The 20,614-nt window shown below is 40.8% G+C and overlaps 1 protein-coding gene across 1 annotated transcript in view; it reads right to left on the bottom strand.

Annotated features, from left to right (window-relative positions):
* Positions 1-20,614, bottom strand: part of LOC142208541 (sodium channel protein type 4 subunit alpha-like) — a 137,662-nt gene that overhangs the window by 61,041 nt on the left and 56,007 nt on the right. The window contains exons 4-10 of the mRNA XM_075277133.1: positions 16,115-16,205; positions 14,988-15,116; positions 13,199-13,290; positions 7,782-8,060; positions 5,607-5,670; positions 4,232-4,373; positions 3,451-3,663 (exon numbers count right to left, since the gene is read on the bottom strand). Of these exons, the coding sequence (XP_075133234.1) occupies positions 3,451-3,663; positions 4,232-4,373; positions 5,607-5,670; positions 7,782-8,060; positions 13,199-13,290; positions 14,988-15,116; positions 16,115-16,205 (1,010 nt within the window). The remainder of the gene's footprint in view (positions 1-3,450; positions 3,664-4,231; positions 4,374-5,606; positions 5,671-7,781; positions 8,061-13,198; positions 13,291-14,987; positions 15,117-16,114; positions 16,206-20,614) is intronic.

Genomic DNA, 20,614 nt, shown 5'->3' with positions numbered 1-20,614 from the left:
ATTGCAACGGTGTCATCCTAATGCAGCGGTGTCATCCTATTGCAGCGGTGTCATCCTATTGCAGCGGTGTCACCCTATTGAAGCAGTGTCATCCTATTGCAGCGGTGTCATCCTATTGCAGCGGTGTCACCCTATTGAAGCAGTGTCATCCTATTGCAGCGGTGTCATCCTATTGCAGCGGTGTCATCCTATTGAAGCGGTGTCATCCTAATGCAGCGGTGTCATCCTATTGCAACGGTGTCATCCTATTGAAGCAGTGTCATCCTATTGCAGCAGTATCATCCTATTGAAGCAGTGTCATCCTATTGAAGCGGTGTCATCCTATTGCAGCGGTGTCATCCTATTGAAGCAGTGTCATCCTATTGCAGCGGTGTCATCCTATTACAGTTCCATGCTGGAAGTCATTGAGCTCTTTAACAATTCTTTCACAAATGTCTGTAATGGCAGACTGCATGGCTAGGTGTTGGATTTTATACACCTACAGCGTTGGGACTGACTGAAACACCTAAATTCAAAGAAAAGGAGGTGTGCCTAATACTTTTCTTCATGTAGTGTACATCATGAGGTTTTTATGACGTATCTATTAAAAAAAGGTCATTAAACCTATGGATGATGAATACCATCTGTTACAGTCTATGCCCAATAGTGGCAATTCAGTCCATAATCTTTACCAGCATCCACTGTAACTGATATGTGATGAAAAGCTATTATAAATCTTATGACATATACATTTAGCAGCCACCTGTCACCCATAGGATAACAAATACATTTGTTGTATATATTTTTTGAACAAATAGAAATTTGGACATTGGGCCCTCTTAACTTTATGGAAGTTATACGATCCATGCTGTTAAAAGGAGTTTTCATACTGAGCCCCTATCCACAAGATAGGTCATCAGTATGTGATGTGTGGGAGTCTCACAGCTAAACCCTGCACAGATTAGTTGTTCTGGCAGCCTCCAGACACAAGATGATACAGTGGATGGGGTGCCTGTGTAGGTTGCTCCTATTAAAGTAATAGGAACAACGCAGCAGCCCTATCCACTGGTTCTGGAGAATTGCAGAGCTCCAGTCACCTGCATCGGCTTCTGGCACATGAAGGCTGTCCGAACAGCTGATCTGTGTGGGGTTTGGGTGTTGGACACCCAAAGATCACATACTGATGACCTATCCTCTAGATCAGGGGTAGGCAACCTTCGGCACTCCAGCTGTTGAAAAACTACAACTCCCAGCATGCATACTTGCTCTGCTGTTCTTGGAACTCCTATGGAAGTGAATGGAGCATGTTGGAAGTTGTAGTTTCACAGTAACTGGCGTTCCAAAGATTGCTGATCCCTGCTCTAGATGAGATATTCACTTAGGTCCAGAAAACCCCTTTAATGTATGCCAAGGCTAATGAATGCTCGCCTCTTCCCTGTACAATAGTTCGGACCCACAGGATAAAGCTCTTGGGTCATTTTCTCGTATGGTATCCAACCAAAGCTATTACAGAATATTTTTCAGGCCTTAGGTCTATATTTAGAGTGGATTATGCAGGTGAACTGTGATACTTAGTAACAGAGGCAAGGATCTTGAGAGGCGATACTGCTAAGGACGCCTTAGGGACCGAGGATTATAGAGAAGTATTTAATGTAGGTGAAGAATCCTGCCTGCAGAACTAACAATCAGAGGCACTGAAGAAAATGATCTCCAGAATCCCAAGTGTATTCTTGAAGTCTTGCTGTTTCTGAGTATCATACTTCTTATGATTCTTGCTCACTGCTGTGTTGGCTGTTTTACCAAGTTGTGCAAGCGTAAATACGAGAAGGATCAGCTCATCAGATTACAGTTATATGAAAGGTCACAGGAGCACTGTACATTACTACTTCTAGCAGTAATAACACTTTGTGCACTGCGCAGGCTGCTGTCACTACAGAACATTACACTGACAAAACACTCCAATTTCTAGTGCAGCTGCAGGGTGGAATAGCTCATACACTAGAAGTCTACGAAGTGCCTTCTCCGGCATACAGTCCTCTCAAGTTCATGGTGGCTATAACTATGGGAATGCTAAACTACTTCAAGGGTGCATGCACTGAAGAGGCAACCCATATGGCTATTGAAACCCAAAAGGGCAGGAAATTTACCCATTTTACTGGATAGTGAGAGCTATAAAAGGCACGTAGTCTCCATAGGTGCTGCAATCTGCTGCAATCTCAACAAACAAGAAGGTAGATGTGAAAATGGAATGGTACACCAAGAGCTGTCCTCTCAGGTAGTTGGGAATGTGGTTGCATCAGACAATTTATGTTGGTCATCTCCAATTTTCCATGTATTTAAATAACACTAAAGGACTTCAGAAAGTGGCTGAACAGACATCTTTATAGACTTTCTCTCAGTGGTCTCCACATTGCCTCTTCCTCCTTTCTTACAGTATGTCACATGCAACTAACATGAGAACATAGGTCACTTTCTCCCACAAGATCAACACACTAGTCTTCTGCTGTTATCGGTCCCGGGATAGAAATAGCTATATTTTATTCCATTTGTTACTTCTTCAAAACAGGCAAAAAACATTAGATGAATTGGTAACCTAAGATACCAACCAAATGACCTAAATATTATACTTCAGAGTTGCATATGTACGAGTGTAAAAAACATAAGCCAACTAACCTTCTATAATGCAGCAACAAAGCTTTTTTTTCCCCTAACATACAGGGTGTGCGGAAAGTAAGTACACAAAATGAAAGGGTGAACTTTAGCCGGTATATAAAGCGATTTTTATTAATGAACATGTGACCGGAAATGCACCATTGTGGCACTACAGGTAGACCGAGATGTTGGTTTTCTATCCCTCGCTGCGCCATGTAAAGGGGAAATGAAGAAGAGAAAGCGCTTTATTGGGAAATCAGTTTAATCACTGTTACTTATTACAATTGCTCGAAGTGCTGCCGCCTGTCTCAATGCAAGCAGTTCAATGTCGGGAGATGGATTAACACATCTGTTCACAGACTCCTGGCGTGGCCCTTACCGCAACAAACGCAGCCTGGATACGGTTCACGAGCTCTTTGCGGATTGGCACAGGCGTTGCGTACACAATGGACTTGACATGTCCCCACAAGAAAAAATCTTCTTTGTTTCTCCTTTTACATGGAGCTACGAGGGATAGAAAACCGTCATCTCGGTCTACCAGCAGCGCCACAACGGTGCATTTCCGGTCACATGCTCATTAATAAAAACGCTTCATATATCAGCTAATGTCCACCCTTTTATTTTATGTACTTACTTTCCGGACAACCCGTATAGGATAACAGTACACTGCAGATACTAAATCAGCAAAGGATTGCGGGAAGATTTGAACTATGAAATTTGTAGGATTGTAATCTAATCTTTCCTAAATTTTTTGAACTCCCAGATGCCGAGCTTCCCCTTGATGTTAGGGTATACGTATCACTTGTGTTACATACTGACCCTTTGACCCTGCTCTTCTTGATGTTTCTTTAGCTGCTCCAGCATGTCTTGGAATTCTTTTTCCTTTTCTAAGGCTTCCTGTATGGTGGCTTCATTCTGTTCGGCATAAGCCATGGCCACCACAGCCAGAATGAGGTTGATGAGATAGAATGAGCCCAGGAATATCACCAACACAAAGAAAACCATGTAGGTTTTACCCGCAGCTCTCAGGGTCTAGAAGGAAAAACAAAGTGATTGTATTGTATCAGCTGTATTGAAGAAGAAAAGTACCTAACGCTGGGTTCACATCTGCGCCCAGTTTCTGTTTTTTGGATTCGTTTGAGGACCAGAAAAACAGAAAACCCAAACCGCTTAAAAAGCAGTTACCCACGGAAACCTGTGGATCCATTATAATAAAATTGAGTCCGCTGGGATTCCGCCCCAAAAATGCAGGACTTTTCTCTCTGGATTTTTCAAGCGGATTCGGGGGCGGAATCCTCAAATGGAATCTGGGCACATATGTGAACCTAGTCGTACTTGTTGCTCTCCAACCTGAGGCTCTCTAGCTGTTACAAAACTACAACTCTCAGCAATCCCCTGTCAGCTGAAGGATGTCAGGATGCTGAAGGATGTCATGGCATGCTTGGAATTGCCCGGTTGGAGACTACTGACCTCCACCTATAGCAATGTGAATACGTCTGGTTCTATGCAGTCTGGAGGCACCATACAAAGGCATTCTAGTTCAGAAACATGGCATCACCCTGACTACTGTTTATAGCTAGGAGTATTAGGAGAATTATACCAGCTGAAACAGGTTCTCCCAGTAGTCCTGAGTCATCAGCCTGAAGAGTGCCAGGAAAGCCCAGTTGAAAGAGTCGTAGCTGGTGTACCCATAATTTGGATTTCTTCCAGTCTTCATACATGTATAACTTTCTGGGCATTTCCTGTTGGTAGAAGGTACACTCATAATCCATGGTCAGAGTTCCAAAAAGACAACTAAACCACAAAAACAGCTGTACGTGTCCTCAGTAATGCAAAAGAATATTAAACTTTTTCCAGTTAAAGCTTACATAAGGAAGTATAGTAAAGCTAAGTGTAGCTCAACACCATCTGTCATATGTGAAAGTGACTTGCAACCCACAAAAGTTGGTGACTACTGCCCTATGACATGTGATGCAACATGCAGAGTAGTTCTGTATAGAGATTTTCATGTAATATATGAGGAAAAAGCACCTAATGGCCTGTTATAAAATACAACAGCTAAACACAAGTAAATCTAAGGCCCCACGTAATAGCAAAAAAGCGCTGAGGGAAAACCATGGCGGTAACACATCACGGTTTTTCCTGCAACACTTTTTACAGAAAAAGGTTTTCTCTGCAGACTTTCAGCTTCCAGTATAGCTATAGGGAAATCACTAGCATTTCTATAAGTATAGAGGAAGGTAGTGTGTGGTGGCCACAGGTATAGTGAGGCAGGCGCGAGATATGGCAGCTGCCATCAGCTCATGATCTGGTAGGTAAATTCACTGCTGTATCAGGATGTGGTGTAGATACCAAAATAATAGGAGATACCAGAATAATAGGCTGAGCTGAATGGTAGAAAAAGCCAAGTGACGAGTCAGAATTAAGCCTTACTTGGCAATGCGTCTCAACAGAAAGATATTGTTCTAATGTTAAGTGTGTTGCCAAAGAAAGCTTAATTCAGTCTCATCAGTGGGATTTCACTGTCAATGGCATTCATTATAAATGGATCAGCCAGGATTCATAAAATTTGAAGCTTTGATCTCTGCATGAACTAATTAAAGCAAAAATGAGAATTTAATAATAAGTCAATTAAGATAATTTACTAAGTCACATGTAGCCAACATGAAAAAATATAAAGCAGACATTGAAACATTCACAAATATAGAGGTATGCTACTACTGATATTAAGGTGTTGTACGAGATTAGACAAAAACTGATGCTGCCTTCTAGAAACAGCGCCACTTCTGCCTATGGGCTGGGTCTGGTACTGCAGCTCATACCATTGATGTGAATGGTGCTAAGCTGTAACTCCAGACCCTTGCCACAGACAAGAGTGATGATGTTTTTGGAAGAAAGTAGCGGTGTCTGTTTAATCCTCTACAACTCTCTTAACTGCATTTCTTGTCCACAGAATGAAAATAAATGACACTCACCCAGCATCACTGCTGTTCCCACACAGAAGAGCATCCAGTGCTCCATCCAAGAAGTAAAAGTTAGCTAGATTGACGTAGAAAAATTAAGAATAAATGTACTTGAGAACCTGACATCGCTTATTAAATAATACTTATCTTTAGAGTCTTTGTTCACTTTGCATATCATTATACAGTTTACATATACACGACATCTTTTGCTATTACTATTCTTATAGAAGACCTTTCACCACCTCCAGTCTTTCTATAGATGTCACTGATTCCAGCACAGTTGGCATAATTTCTCTAGCCCCCACCATTACTGAGCAATCAGTGCTCCTATATGCTTATTATAGTCACAACACAGTAATCGGACATCTGCCTGGTAACGAGCTGTGCACCTGTGTGTCCATCACATGACAATGAACTGTACATCACATGACCATGGACCATAAATCACATGACCATGGTCAGAATTTTATCCACTAGAAGTAACAGAATGAATGACAGCAAGCAGCAATCTAGAAAGCCGTATGGAATTAACACAGAAAATATGTAGGAAAATCGTGTAACTTTTTATTATACAAACAATAACATTTGTCTCTCAATATTAGTCTGAAAGTGGACAACCCCTTTAAGTTCCTGTTAGAAATGAGCGAACACCGTTCAATCGAATAGATATTCGATCGAATATCAGGCCGTTTGAGGTATTCGATTACAGTCAAATACCACGGGGCAAACGCACTAAAAATTCGTATCCCCTCCCACCTTCCCAGGCGCGTTTTTTGCACCATTAACTGTGCAGGGGAGGTGGGACAGGAACTACGACAACAGAGGCATCGAAAAAAAATTGGAAAAAGTAATTGGCTGGCTAAATCAGGTGACCTCCAATTTATACGAATGGTGGATTTAACATTCGGTTAATTTGAGACTGTGAACTATGTGACTGTGAGTCAGGGATAGATGTACAGGCAGGGTTAGCTAGGGATTACCTTTATTTAGGGGGGAATGTTACTCACCCAGCTCATTGGGGCTCTATCTGGTCGGGATCCCTGTCAGCTTGCGATATGCGCGAGCTGACATTTTCCCATAGGAATGCATTGACCAGCGTTGATTGGCCGAATGCCATACAGAGTACAGCATTCGGCCAAGCAACGCTGGTTCTGCCGGAGGAGGTGGAGTCTAAGATCGGTCCACAGCAGTTTCCATTGTGGTCCGATCTCAGATGTAGCAGAGCTGACACAGCTCTGCTAAACTGGAAAAGCAGCAGAGCTCAGCACACACACCAGAGATGCAGCAGAGCTGAGTGTGCGCTGAACCCTGCTGCATCTCAGATGTAGCAGAGCTGAGTGTGCAGCAGGGTTCAGTGCACACTCAGCTCTGCTACATCTCTGATGCAACAGAGCTGAGTGTGCAGTAGGGTTCAGCGCACACTCAGCTCTGCTACATCTCGGGTGTAGCAGAACGCAGCGCACACTCAGCTTTGCTGCATCTCCGGTGTAGCCGAGCTGAGCGCATGGCCAGCTCTGCTTCATCTCCAGTGTAGCAGAGCTGGCCGTGCGCTGAGCTCGGCTGCATCTCTGTTGTACAGAGTACAGCATTCGGCCAATCAACGCTGGTTCTGCTGGAGGAGGCGGCGCATAAGCTCGGTCCACAGCAGTCTGCATTCTGGGCCGATCTTATACTCCGCCTCCACACAGACGAGCCTCCGGCAGAACCAGCGTTGATTGGCCGAATGCTGTACTCTGTATGGCATTCGGCCAATTAACATTGGTCAATGCTTTCCTATGGGAAAAAGTCAGCTCCCGCATATCGCAAGCTGACAGGGATCCCGACGTAATACAGTGACTTGGGCATGTTAGATGCCCCCAGACATGCTTCCCCTGCTGTCCCAGTTGCATTCCAGGGTGTTGGCATCATTTCCTGGGGTGTCATAGTGGACTTGGTGACTCTCCTTAGTCGAATGGTGGGATCCCCTGAAATGAGTATTTTTTCCCCATAGACTATAATGGGGTTTGATATTCGTTCGAATAGTCAAATATTGAGGGGCTATTCGAAACGAATCTCGAATATTTGACTGTTCCCTCATCTCTAGCTCCTATTATTCAGTGCAACAGCAGTCTAACGTTAACATGACTAAATTGTGAAAGATCATATGTAACGTTCATGAATTGACACTAAATTTGTCATTTCACTTACACTCATCATTGAGGTAGTCAGTCCAGTCTATGGATATGTTGGTGAACTTCTCAGTGTCATTGTATAAAGTTACGTTTTCCATAGAACTTATGGTCAAGTTTCTGTAATATTCGTAGGCATCCTCGGTGGGTGGCCAGAGGACACACTTCTGTCTCAGATTTCCCATAAATAGCTGAAGACCAATTAGTGCAAAGACAGCCAAACAGAAAACGGTGAGAATCATCACATCTGCCAATTTTTTCACAGACTGAATGAGGGCTCCAACAATCGTCTTCAAGCCTGGAACAGGTAAAGTAGACTATTTGTTATCTTTAACATACCCCATATTAATCATGTAAGAGGCTGCGGTGGAGATATAAGATCTTGCGAATGAATGAGAAATATGACCATATAGACTAATCATTATGTGGGAATGAAATATATCAAATCTGCACATCAGTATGAAGTATACATATTTGTCTCCATGTTCATGGTGTCTTAGTACTGCTGAGATGCAGCGCTGAAGTCTTGGCAGGGACATAAAATAATCGTACTCCAATCCTACTAATATTATAAATGTGAAAGTTTGTGTGTTTGGATGTTTGGATGTTTGTGAGTTTGGATGTTTGTTCCTCAATCACGCTAAAACGCCTGGACGGATTTGCGTGCAATTTTCCACAAACATAGTTTTCCCTTAGGATTGAGTCACAGGCTACTTTTGGTGCCACTAAACAACATGGCTTCCTAGCAGGAGACTCACAAAAGCAGGACTCCTAGCCCCAGCTATAGACTCACACACACTGCCTGGCATTTCCTGCCTCAACCTGCCTGCACACTCCTTACTGTCACCTCAGGAGTAGCCCTCACTCTACTCACTCACATTTACATATAGCTTTCCACTATATAACAGATCACATTGTCTGTATCACTACATACACAATACAACACATCACATTGTAATTACATGTATCTCCTATCACTGCTATATACAGTACCTGATACATATATACTCCTGTACACAGGCTGTATATACTATATAATTACATGTATTACCTATCACTGCTATATACAGTACCTGATACATATATACTCCTGTACACAGACTGTATATACTATATAATTACATGTATCTCCTATCACTGCTATATACAGTACCTGATACATATATACTCCTGTACACAGGCTGTATATACTATATAATTACATATATTACCTATCACTGCTATATACAGTGCCTGATACATATATACTCCTGTACACAGGCTGTATATACTATATAATTACATGTATCTCCTATCATTGCTATATACAGTGCCTGATACATATATACTCCTGTACACAGGCTTTATATACTATATAATTACATGTATCTCCTATCACTGCTATATACAGTGCCTGATACATATATACTCCTGTACACAGGCTGTATATACTATATAATTACATGTATCTCCTATCACTGCTATATACAGTGCCTGATACATATATACTCCTGTACACAGGCTGTATATACTATATAATTACATGTATTACCTATCACTGCTATATACAGAGCCTGATACATATATACTCCTGTACACAGGCTTTATATACTATATAATTACATGTATCTCCTATCACTGCTATATACAGCGCCTGATACATATATACTCCTGTACACAGGCTGTATATACTATATAATTACATGTATTACCTATCACTGCTATATACAGTGCCTGATACATATATACTCCTGTACACAGGCTGTATATACTATATAATTACATGTATCTCCTATCACTGCTATATACAGTGCCTGATACATATATACTCCTGTACACAGGCTGTATATACTATATAATTACATGTATCTCCTATCACTGCTATATACAGTGCCTGATACATATATACTCCTGTACACAGGCTGTATATACTATATAATTACATGTATTACCTATCACTGCTATATACAGTACCTGATACATATATACTCCTGTACACAGGCTGTATATACTATATAATTACATGTATCTTCTATCACTGCTATATACAGTACCTGATACATATATACCCCTATACACAGGCTGTATATACTATATAATTACATGTATCTCCTATCACTGCTATATACAGTGCCTGATGCATATATACTCCTGTACACAGACTGTATATACTATATATCACATGTATCTCCTATCACTGCTATATACAGTACCTGATGCATATATACTCCTGTACACAGGCTGTATATACTATATAATTACATGTATCTCCTATCACTGCTATATACAGTGCCTGATACATATATACTCCTGTACACAGGCTGTATATACTATATAATTACATGTATCTCCTATCACTGCTATATACAGTGCCTGATACATATATACTCCTGTACACAGACTGTATATACTATATAATTACATGTATCTCCTATCACTGCTATATACAGTACCTGATACATATATACTCCTGTACACAGACTGTATATACTATATATTACATGTATCTCCTATCACTGCTATATACAGTACCTGATACATATATACTCCTGTACACAGGCTGTATATACTATATAATTACATGTATTACCTATCACTGCTATATACAGTGCCTGATACATATATACTCCTGTACACAGGCTTTATATACTATATAATTACATGTATCTCCTATCACTGCTATATACAACGCCTGATACATATATACCCCTGTACACAGGCTGTATATACTATATAATTACATGTATTACCTATCACTGCTATATACAGAGCCTGATACATATATACTCCTGTACACAGGCTGTATATACTATATAATTACATGTATCTCTTATCACTGCTATATACAGAGCCTGATACATATATACTCCTGTACACAGGCTGTATATACTATATAATTACATGTATCTCCTATCACTGCTATATACAGAGCCTGATACATATATACTCCTGTACACAGGCTGTATATACTATATAATTACATGTATCTCCTATCACTGCTATATACAGTGCTGATACATATATACTCCTGTACACAGGCTGTATATACTATATAATTACATGTATTATCTATCACTGCTATATACAGTACCTGATACATATATACTCCTGTACACAGGCTGTATAACACATCACATTGTCTGTATCACAACATACACAATATAACACATCAAATCACATTTGCTAGCCCACCAAACTTTTTAAAGCACTTTTACAGTTTCACACGTCTGTGTCCGCCCAATTCTCAAATCACCGCAGACGAAGTCGCGGGTAAAAAGCTAGTGATAAATATTCGGTCCCTTTCAGGTGCTGCCTGGCATCACCACACTACCAATTGGAAGAGAAGGTCCTGTGCTCCCATTCTGTTTTCAGGATATGAATACTTTTTTCACTTTACTAAACTTGCAGATTGTAAACTCCATTGGGAACAGGGACTGATATGAGGAATATAGGAATATATGTACCCCAGTATATGGTTTAGAGTATGGTTGGTTAAACCATTGGTCATGATGTACAAGATAAAACCATCCCGATTACCCTTCCCCAGCTTATCCTATTAGGAGCATGTTTATTTTTGGTAAATGAGTCACAGTGCATTGACATAGTATAGACTTGTCTATATATCAGTATCCTACTACAATGTACATATACAGTATGATAGTAAGCACTACACTATTTCTAGATGGTCACATTGTACAAGTCTCCTTCCATGTGAAGAGAACAGATGCCACATGGTGTCTCTGTTTCATGCTGCTTAGCCACTATGATCACATACGCTGCGTATCTAATCATGCTATGCTCCCTTGGGTTCTCTCCATAGCCAAGCCTTTTGGATCTCATCCCTGGTTGCCTTGTTCTGAAGAAAATATGAATCCAGCCACATCCGCTTTGCCATGCTGCATTTGTCCTAGATCTAGCATATGTAACTAGGGAATTATATTATTACAGTGAGTGAGGATGGCCATCATTGTACAACACTGTGATATAGGCTGGTGCTATATAAACAACAAGACAGTAAGACATTTCTGGCATCTTACTAGATAAAATAGAGACACGGTCAAAGTCTAATTGAGGGCTATGATTAAGCGCCGGAGGTTATAGGGGGTCAGGGAAGTAAGGAAACAAACATGGACAATTTGCGTAAATGATACTAGAGACAACCGGCTTGGAGGTGTGAATCTGTGAAACTGACACTAACAGCTTGGTGTTAACCATTTAATGACAGTAGATATCACAAGTTATAAAGTACCAACTGGAGTAAAACGCGGCTTGTAACAGCATCTATAGAAAGCTTGTATACGTGCAGCATAGTGTTGTATGGACCCCTTATACAGAGCCTATAGAAATCTATGTTGTACCATGTCACATTATGGAGGTGTGCGCTCCTATGAGCAATTTATGTAGGGAACTGTATGCCACATGGATGAAGGCATGGCACCGCATGGAGTGTTTATAGGATACCTCCCAACTATCAAAGGGCTGTAAGGGAAAGAATGTGATAATTTAGTCCCACCCACTTATGATTTGACTCCACCCATTCCCATCCATTTCTCTTTGCCCTCTCGACAGTGTAATGCCTCTATAATCACCCTGATATAGTATGCCCCCACATTATAATGTCTCCCTCCAGCTGCCCCCTACATAATAAAATATATAAATACAGTATAAAATCCCTCTCCTGGTGTGCCTAGGAGAATAATGTATATAACAAGTAATAAATAAAGTATAATGTCCAGCTCCAAGTGCCCCACAGTTTATTGTCCCCCTCCTGTCTGCCTCCCGAGTCCCACAGCTCAATGTCCTTCTCTAGTTACCCCACAGTGTAATGTCCCCCTCAAGTTGCCTGATAAAATAGTGTCCCCTACAGCTACCACCACAGTATAATGCCCCCCTTCAGCTTCCGCCACAGTGTAATGTCCCCCTGCAGTTGGCCCCAGAGTATTATGTCCCCTTACAGTATCAAACATAGAAAAATACTAATACTCGCCTCGCCCTATTCTCCTGCTGGTCCCCTTTTCTGTCTCTGGTCTGAAACATTCAGGGAGCAGCAGAAACAATGTAAGTGACATCACTTATATCGCGCCTACTGCTCTTCGAGCAGAGACAGGGTCCGAATAATAAAGCAGGGACCCCCTACATCACCATTATATGCAGCCCATTTGTGTCCTCCTGATGCAGCTTAGTTGTAGTCGGGACATTTGTCCCACTGACTGGGACAGTGGGACAGAACCTGGGATCCAGGACTGTCCTGCTGGATCTAGGATGGTTGGGAGGCATGCTATATTTCACAATACAGAACCATAGAGACTCTGTGTGTCACCATACACATTCCTGGCTATGAAGTGTACATGAGGCCATTAGGTGGTCACCACTGGAATTATCAACAAAATGTCTTGTAAAGGCTAATAAAACATTAAAGCTTTTTAAGTAAAAGTAGGATAAAAAAATGATACAAACCTGGAATTACAGTGATTGTTTTAAGTGCACGAAGGACACGGAATGTCCTGAGAGCTGACACATTTCCCAGATCTACAAACTCTGTGGTATAACTAAAAAAATAACAATAAAACATGAGCATACGCTAAGTTTTTTTTTGACACAATGGAAATCAATACCAAGCAGCCATAATCTGTGCACTTGCTAGGTCATGCAGATTAGATAAGAAACAAACCAAGGTAGGCCTCAGAGCCATGTGTGGGCAGATGTACAGCACCATGCACAGTCTCTACAGCAGCACCAGGGCCATTGTGTGCAGTACTACTGTATATTATAGTATTATTCTGAGGCTCAAGCCCCATGTAGTGAGCCACAGTCAAAAAACATTGTGGAAAAGAAAGTGGCAAAAACATGTTTTTTTTTCACACAGTGTTTTCAAACAAAGTCTGCAGAGTTTTCCACTGCGAACTTTCAGCCCCTATTATACCTATATGGAAAGTGCCAGCATTTCCGTAGGTACATAATTGACGTGCCTTGATTTTCTTCACAGCCTTTCCACTGTGGATATTTTTCTGCAATGTTTGGATGGGATTAGCCAGAATCTCATCCACTTTGCAGATACTGTGCAATGCAGCGTTTTTTGCCACTGCATTTTCTCCATGCCCAAAATGTTGCCTTTTCGCAACGTAGGGCCCTGGCCTTAAAGGGATTCCATCAGATCCAAAATGCCTCTGGATCAAAAACTGTGCTGTGTAGAGGCCTTTAAGAAAAGAAGAATCATACAGTTGTGGCCACAAGCCAATGAAGCAATACAAGTCAAGTCTTTTTATGGATATGAAATCATCCTTCAAGTGCATTGTGAGGGGACCTGATTTACCAGATTTGCTTACGGAATTTTTTAAATGCTCTGTATCTCCTCTGGAATCAGTGCCCAGTGTCTCTCCTGTAGCCATTACTGATATTTTCAGCCTCTGTCCCTATCATGCTTCTCTGTAGGCAAATTTGTGAAATCAAACTCCGCCCCCGATGCAATTGCACGCTGATTTGCATGTATAAAAAAAATCAGTGTACAGAGCTGTCTGCTTCTTGCTCCATACACTGTATAGATTCAGGACAAGCATCTGAACAGAGTACCTGATTGATAGGCATAGGTTCCCTGTCTAGTTGCTGGTTTTCTCATCTGTTTAGGATTTTTTCTAGTCTCCTTAGAGTGATCCAATTTTATCAGGGACAGTAACTGTACATAGGGGTTTCTAACAGAAATCTGTTTTGGGACAGTGAGGGTTGGTGATCTCTGTTGTTAGGGTCAACATTAAGGATTAACATAAACATTAACATAACATAACATAACATAAACATTAACATAAACATTAACATCTAGGAAAAGTTTCAGGGCTAACTAGTTAGGCTTTGTTTATCGTCCATTTGTCATGTAACAATACCACCATCATCTGACTACTGTCACCATTACCCATTTATTCCATGATCTGGCTACTGAGTCATCCTATTACCATTCCAGTCATCTATTGGTAAGTTCCCATTTTCTCGTATATATTTTCCACAGTTAGTATGTATGGTCAAACTCATTTTTTGTACTATCCCATTGTTGTAAAATTCAGCCCTACTTTAAGTTATGAATTATTAACTAAGAAAAAACTATTATAATACAACATATTGGATGCATAAACAACAATATTAATAACATATAATATCAACAGAGAGCGATTAGTTGAAAAAAACAGCAAGTCAGTAAAATGTATTATCTGGGTGAGCAAGTTAGTGACCACAACAGTGTCTACCTTCCACTTACGCCATTACAATGACACAAAAATCCAGCCAGTTCCATGGGTCCCTGAGGAATGTAAAGCTGTCGATGCAAAACCCTCGGGCAAAGATCTTTATCAAAGACTCAAAAGTGTAAATGCCTGTAAATGTGTACCTAGAATTTATAAATGAAGAAATATAGCTAGTTTCTGGCAAATTACATCAGACATTTAAAAAAAATATCGGTATCTTCAGACTCCAGACTATAATATGTGGACGCCTAGGAGAAGTGATCAAAACACAACAAATATTGTTACTCACCTCCTCTGGACCCAGGCGTGGCTCACTGTTCTCTTCAGTGGTGCTCCCTGATTGGTCCTCGGTGGTCGAGTGGGTTACGATGGCGTCATTATACGTCTCTGACATCAGACAGAAGTGCTGAAGAGAACAGGGAGTCGCGCCGTAGTCCAGGGGAGGTGAGTAACATTGTTTGTTGTGTTTGACCACATCTCCTGGGCGTCCACTTATTATACTCTGGCAAGATGCAGCCCTGCTTGGACCACTTTTGGTAGGTTTTTACTATTTCATACCCCACAAGACATACTGTTTTGGGGATGCTCTCACCAATTGCCTAATCATCACAATTTGTCTCTTGTCAAGGTTGCTCAGATCCTTGTTCATTTTTCCTGCATCCAACATATCAGCTTTATGAAATATCTATAGAGGCTGGGTTCACACTATGCTTGAAATTAAAGCTATTTTCAATGCAGCTCATTTCACTATACATTTCAGTTGAGTAACACATTTTAACCAGTTCAGTTGATAGCATTAGTTTACAGCTGAAAAGCGTACCGTGGTAACATATATTACTCATTACTGCAATTAAAAAAGCATGGTGTTCTTAATTAAAAATCCACATATAAACCCAGCTTTACTTGCTGGTCACGGTGCAGCAATCACATTTGGATGTCAATGAAAATACAATTATACTATATAATGATGCACTCATTGGCGGTCACATATGGGCAGGGTATTGGCGGCATGTAACTGCCGCACCATGAGCATGCACCCTGAAGATAACCAATATTATCCGTCTTATGGTTTTAGAGTACCGTATAACCAATATATAAAAGACTAGACATAAAGTAGACAAAGTAGATAAATATTACTTACTCCACATTTTTGGCCCAAGGTGGCGGTTCACTCATTGTCATGAAAACGCAATTTGTTAAAATTGTTATCATAATAAAAAAACTGAATATTGTGAAGATAAGTTAAGGAAATTTAAGCTAACATACGCACCATACGAACCGGTGGCTCTGGTCATGCCTGAGAGGATTCTAGAAACCAATGGCTGGGATGGTGAATTACCTATGACCTTCTTTCTTCCTGTCTGTCACTATTCATTATAATAGGCCCTGGTTTCAAAGACATTTTTGCTACAGTTACCACATGTGACGTACTTGTCTGTCTATTGCTATTGGCCCCAACCAGTAGCTAGGGAGCGGTATCTAGCTCTCAATTCCCATCGCTGTGACTTGCAAAGGAAGCCCTCAGTTATGGTCACATAGGCACCACTGTGTACACTAGCAATACTGTAGTGTATATAGTGCACATCCTTATTCTTAGCAGTGCTAATTTGGATAGTATAATATATACTGCACTGAAATTGCAACACCAAGAAGGACAAGTTATACGGTTACGCACATGAGGATGTAGCAGATGTCACTAAGATCTACAAATCATCCAATTGTAAAGCACCTAACTCCAATCTGTGGCAAGTGGGGGAACATAAAAGTCAGATTGAAACCAAAGTTTTTTGCTACAAGAAACCTCAAAAATTAGACGAAATGATGGTGGGTGATTGTGTCATGCCTCCGGTCTATCGAGGTGCCAGTAAGGTGGCAGAATTGAGAGACTCTGGTTTATCATATCATTTTTGGTTGGGGAATGATGAAGAATTGGATTAATAACAATATGTGCCAGGAGGTAATCCTTTGCATGGACCGACCATCCGAATGGGGCATAGTGATGCACTCTGTCCAGCAAATGAAATTGGATGTTACATCACAAGCGTAAGGCAGCAAGCAGTGTGACCATGAACTATCAGAAGGTGTTTGCACAACGTCGCAGGTACCTTTCAGTCTTAATTTCAGGTACACAAAAAGCTCAGTGTTTCATTGATTTGGTTGTGGAACCAGTGGTATAGCCATTTTTCCAAAGTGTCTAAGTTGCCCTTTTTCACCAGGACAACATCAGGCCGCATGTTGCTTGTGCTTCTTTGAGCAACCAGCATGGCCTATACATACTACCATGGCCTGCAGCATCTCTGGATTGGTCTCCCATTCAGCACATCTGGGACATTATTGGTGGACAATTGCAATGGGAACTGACAGCAGGCAATCTTGAGGATTTGCATGCCCAAGTACATTCAACATGTCATAATATTCATCCAAGAACCATTAATAACCTCATTGATAGCATGCAAAGGCAGATAAGAACATTTATGGTGTTGTGCTTACATTCAATGCTAAATTAGTCAAGTTTTTAAAAATATTTTGTTTCAATTTTTGATTTTTATCATTTGTATATCATTAACCCCTTCCCGACATGCGCCGTAATAGTACGGCGCTGCAGGGAAGGGCTTCCCACAAACCGCCGTACTATTACTGCGGATGCATGGTGCGCACACAGAAACTGTGTGCGCACACCATGCACAGCGGGTGACAGCCGTAATACACGGCTGACTATGCCCTGTAACACCCGCGGTCGGAACCGGGTCCGATCGCGGGTGTTAACCCCTGATATGCCGGCGGTCAACATGACCACCGGCACTTCCGGGGTTACAGTGTAATATGGTGCAGATCGGAACCCCCCGCGCCGGTTTCGGGGGGTGCCGGTGTTCGTAGGGGGCAGCCCGGGGTCTGATCAGTGACCCCGGGTCTGCCCCTTCACTTACCCCGTCCTCGCACCTGGCTGATCCTGCCGTAAATGAAGCTGTCAGCCTGTGCGTCTACACAGGCTGACAGCTTCCTATACTCTGCAATACACGTGTAACACGTGTATTGCAGCTACATCTAGTGAAGCAATGATCAGCCGATCACTGCTTCAATCCCCCATGGGGACAGAAAAAAAAAGTTTGAAAAAAGTAAAAATAAAAAAGTTTAAATAAGTTTAAAATAAAATAGAAATAAATAAAGACCCAAAAATCCCTTTTTCCCCATATAAAATGTTTTATTATGTAAAATAAAGAAAAATAGAAAAAAACATTACATATTTGGTATCACCGCGTCCGTAATAACCTGAACAATAGAATTAAAACATTATTTAACCCGAACGGCAAATGGCGTAAAAAAAACCCCGTAGAAAACCGCACAAAATAATGATTATTCACCACCTTTCCCTTACAAAATGTTCAATAAAAAGTAATCAAATGGTCAGATGAAAACCAAAATGGTACCAATAAAAAGAAGAGGTCTTCCCGCAAAAAATAAGCCCTCAACCAGCTTTGTCTAGCGAAAAATAAAAACGGTATGCCTTTCAGAAGATGGCGATTCAAAAATAATTGATTTTTTTCCCTAAATTGAATTTTATTCTGCACAAATAGCAACGCATTAAAAAATCATATAAATCAGGTATCGCCATAACCGTACCGACCCGCAGAATAAAGGTAACATGTTACTTATAGTGTACGCTGCACGGGAAAAAAAATAAATGCTAAAAAGCAATGGCAGAATTGATGTTTCCTTTTACATCCCATCCAGAAAGAGTTAATAAAATGTAGTCAATAAGTTACAGGCACCAAAATGGTGGCATTGAGAAGTACATCTAATACCGCAAACACCAAGCCCTCATATGGCCACATTGCCAGAAAATAAAAATCTAGCTTGTACAATGTGAAGACAAAAACCCCAAAAGTCGCCAAATCATTAGGACGTAAGTGGCTGCGACTAGAAGGAAATGTATAAGCTGTGCGAGCGTTTTCAGGGGACACCCCATATTTAGAGCTTATGAGAGAGAATACACCAGCGCTGATCCCCCAGAATGCCCCTCTTCCCTATCCGTGTCATAGGAGCTAGTGGGAAGATAGAATGGGATTTGGTGTACCCAATTTACTCCGCACAGCTTACATATTCACTTCGGGGTTACTAATGCTCACTACATCACTTGATGAATTCTTTGAGGGGTGCGGTTTTCAAAATGGGGTCACTTTCTAGAGGTTTCCACTGTTTTGACACCTCAAGGGCTTTGTAAACGCGACATGGCTCCTGAAACTGATCGCAGCCAGATCTGCCCTCTAAAAGCTCCTTGGCGCGCCTTCCCTTCTGCGTCTCGCTGTGCGTCCATATATTAGTTTACACCCACAAGTGGGGTACTATGGTAGTCGGGAGAACTTGCCTAACAAATTGTGGGATGCGTTTTCTCCTTTAATCCCTTGTGAATGTGCAAATTCTAGGGCTAAACGAAAATATTAGTAAAGTAAAATCAAATTTGAAAATTTCACCTCCATTTTGTATTAATTCCTGTTAAGCACTTATAGGGTTAAATTACTAGGCATATGTTGTTTTGGCTTATTTAAGGGGTGCAGTTTTGAAAATGGGGTGATTTATTGGGGGCTTTAATACAAGGGTCTTTCAAAAGCCCTTCATAACTGGATTAGTCCCTTAAAAAATGGGTTTTGAAAATTTCTTGAAAATTTTGAATATTGTTGTTTCACTTGTAAACCTTATAATGTCCGTAAAAATTAAAAGGGCGACTAAAGTTTGATGCCGACATAAAGCAGAGATCTGGGACATGAGATTTATGATATAATTTTGGCGGTCTGACTATCTGTATGCAATGCACATCATTTCAAACTTTATAAAATGCATATTTTTCAAAATTTTCACCAAATTTCCTATTTTTTCATAATTATACACAAAACATATCAACCAAAATTTACTAACATGAAGTACAATGTGTTACGAAAAAACAATCTTAAAATCACTTTGGTAAATTAAAGCGTTCCAAAGTTATTGCCACATAAAGTGACACATGTCAGTTTTGAAAAATGGAGCTTGGTCAGGAAGTCAAAAAGTGCCATCGGCGGGAAGGGGTTAACATGTCTATCTATCCTATGATTTCCAGAATTTTAAGACTCTAACTTCTTGGTGTTGCAATTTTAATGCTGAAGAGTTCAGTTAATTGTGAGGGTTGATCTCATGCCCATTGTTCTGCGTCATTCATCTTTCCTAACATTTGAAAACCTCTAGTCAATACTAGGGGCATGTCAAAGGTTCGACTTGGTCTTCTCAAGAAAGATTCGTAAAGTAGTGCACTATATGCACTAAAATCTTTGTCAATATATTCTTATCTCCTATTACTAAAACTTATGTTGTCATTTTGGTTGTGTCAGTTTGACCAGAAAAAATAATGCATATGTCATAACCTTTGTCTTTATCCAGCATATCAACCCCGCCCCACAGATATGGAGACAGGTAGGGTCACCTGAATCAAAGTATTTTTCCTATGTGAATCTGCGCCTCTGTTGCCAAGATATTATGTTTTTGTCAATATGCAAATGAGTTCTTTTGGATCAATAAGGGCATTGTGATCACGCCAAAGAGGTAAGTGGCAACACTAAAGAGTTCATTTGCATACTAAAATATCTGGGCAATGGAGGCACAGAGTCAC

This window comes from Leptodactylus fuscus, chromosome 6, assembly GCF_031893055.1.
Source record: "Leptodactylus fuscus isolate aLepFus1 chromosome 6, aLepFus1.hap2, whole genome shotgun sequence".
In the NCBI taxonomy this organism is placed as follows: domain Eukaryota; kingdom Metazoa; phylum Chordata; class Amphibia; order Anura; family Leptodactylidae; genus Leptodactylus; species Leptodactylus fuscus.
The sequence above is the reverse complement of the archived record's forward strand: the minus strand, read 5'-3'. Positions and strand labels throughout refer to the sequence as shown.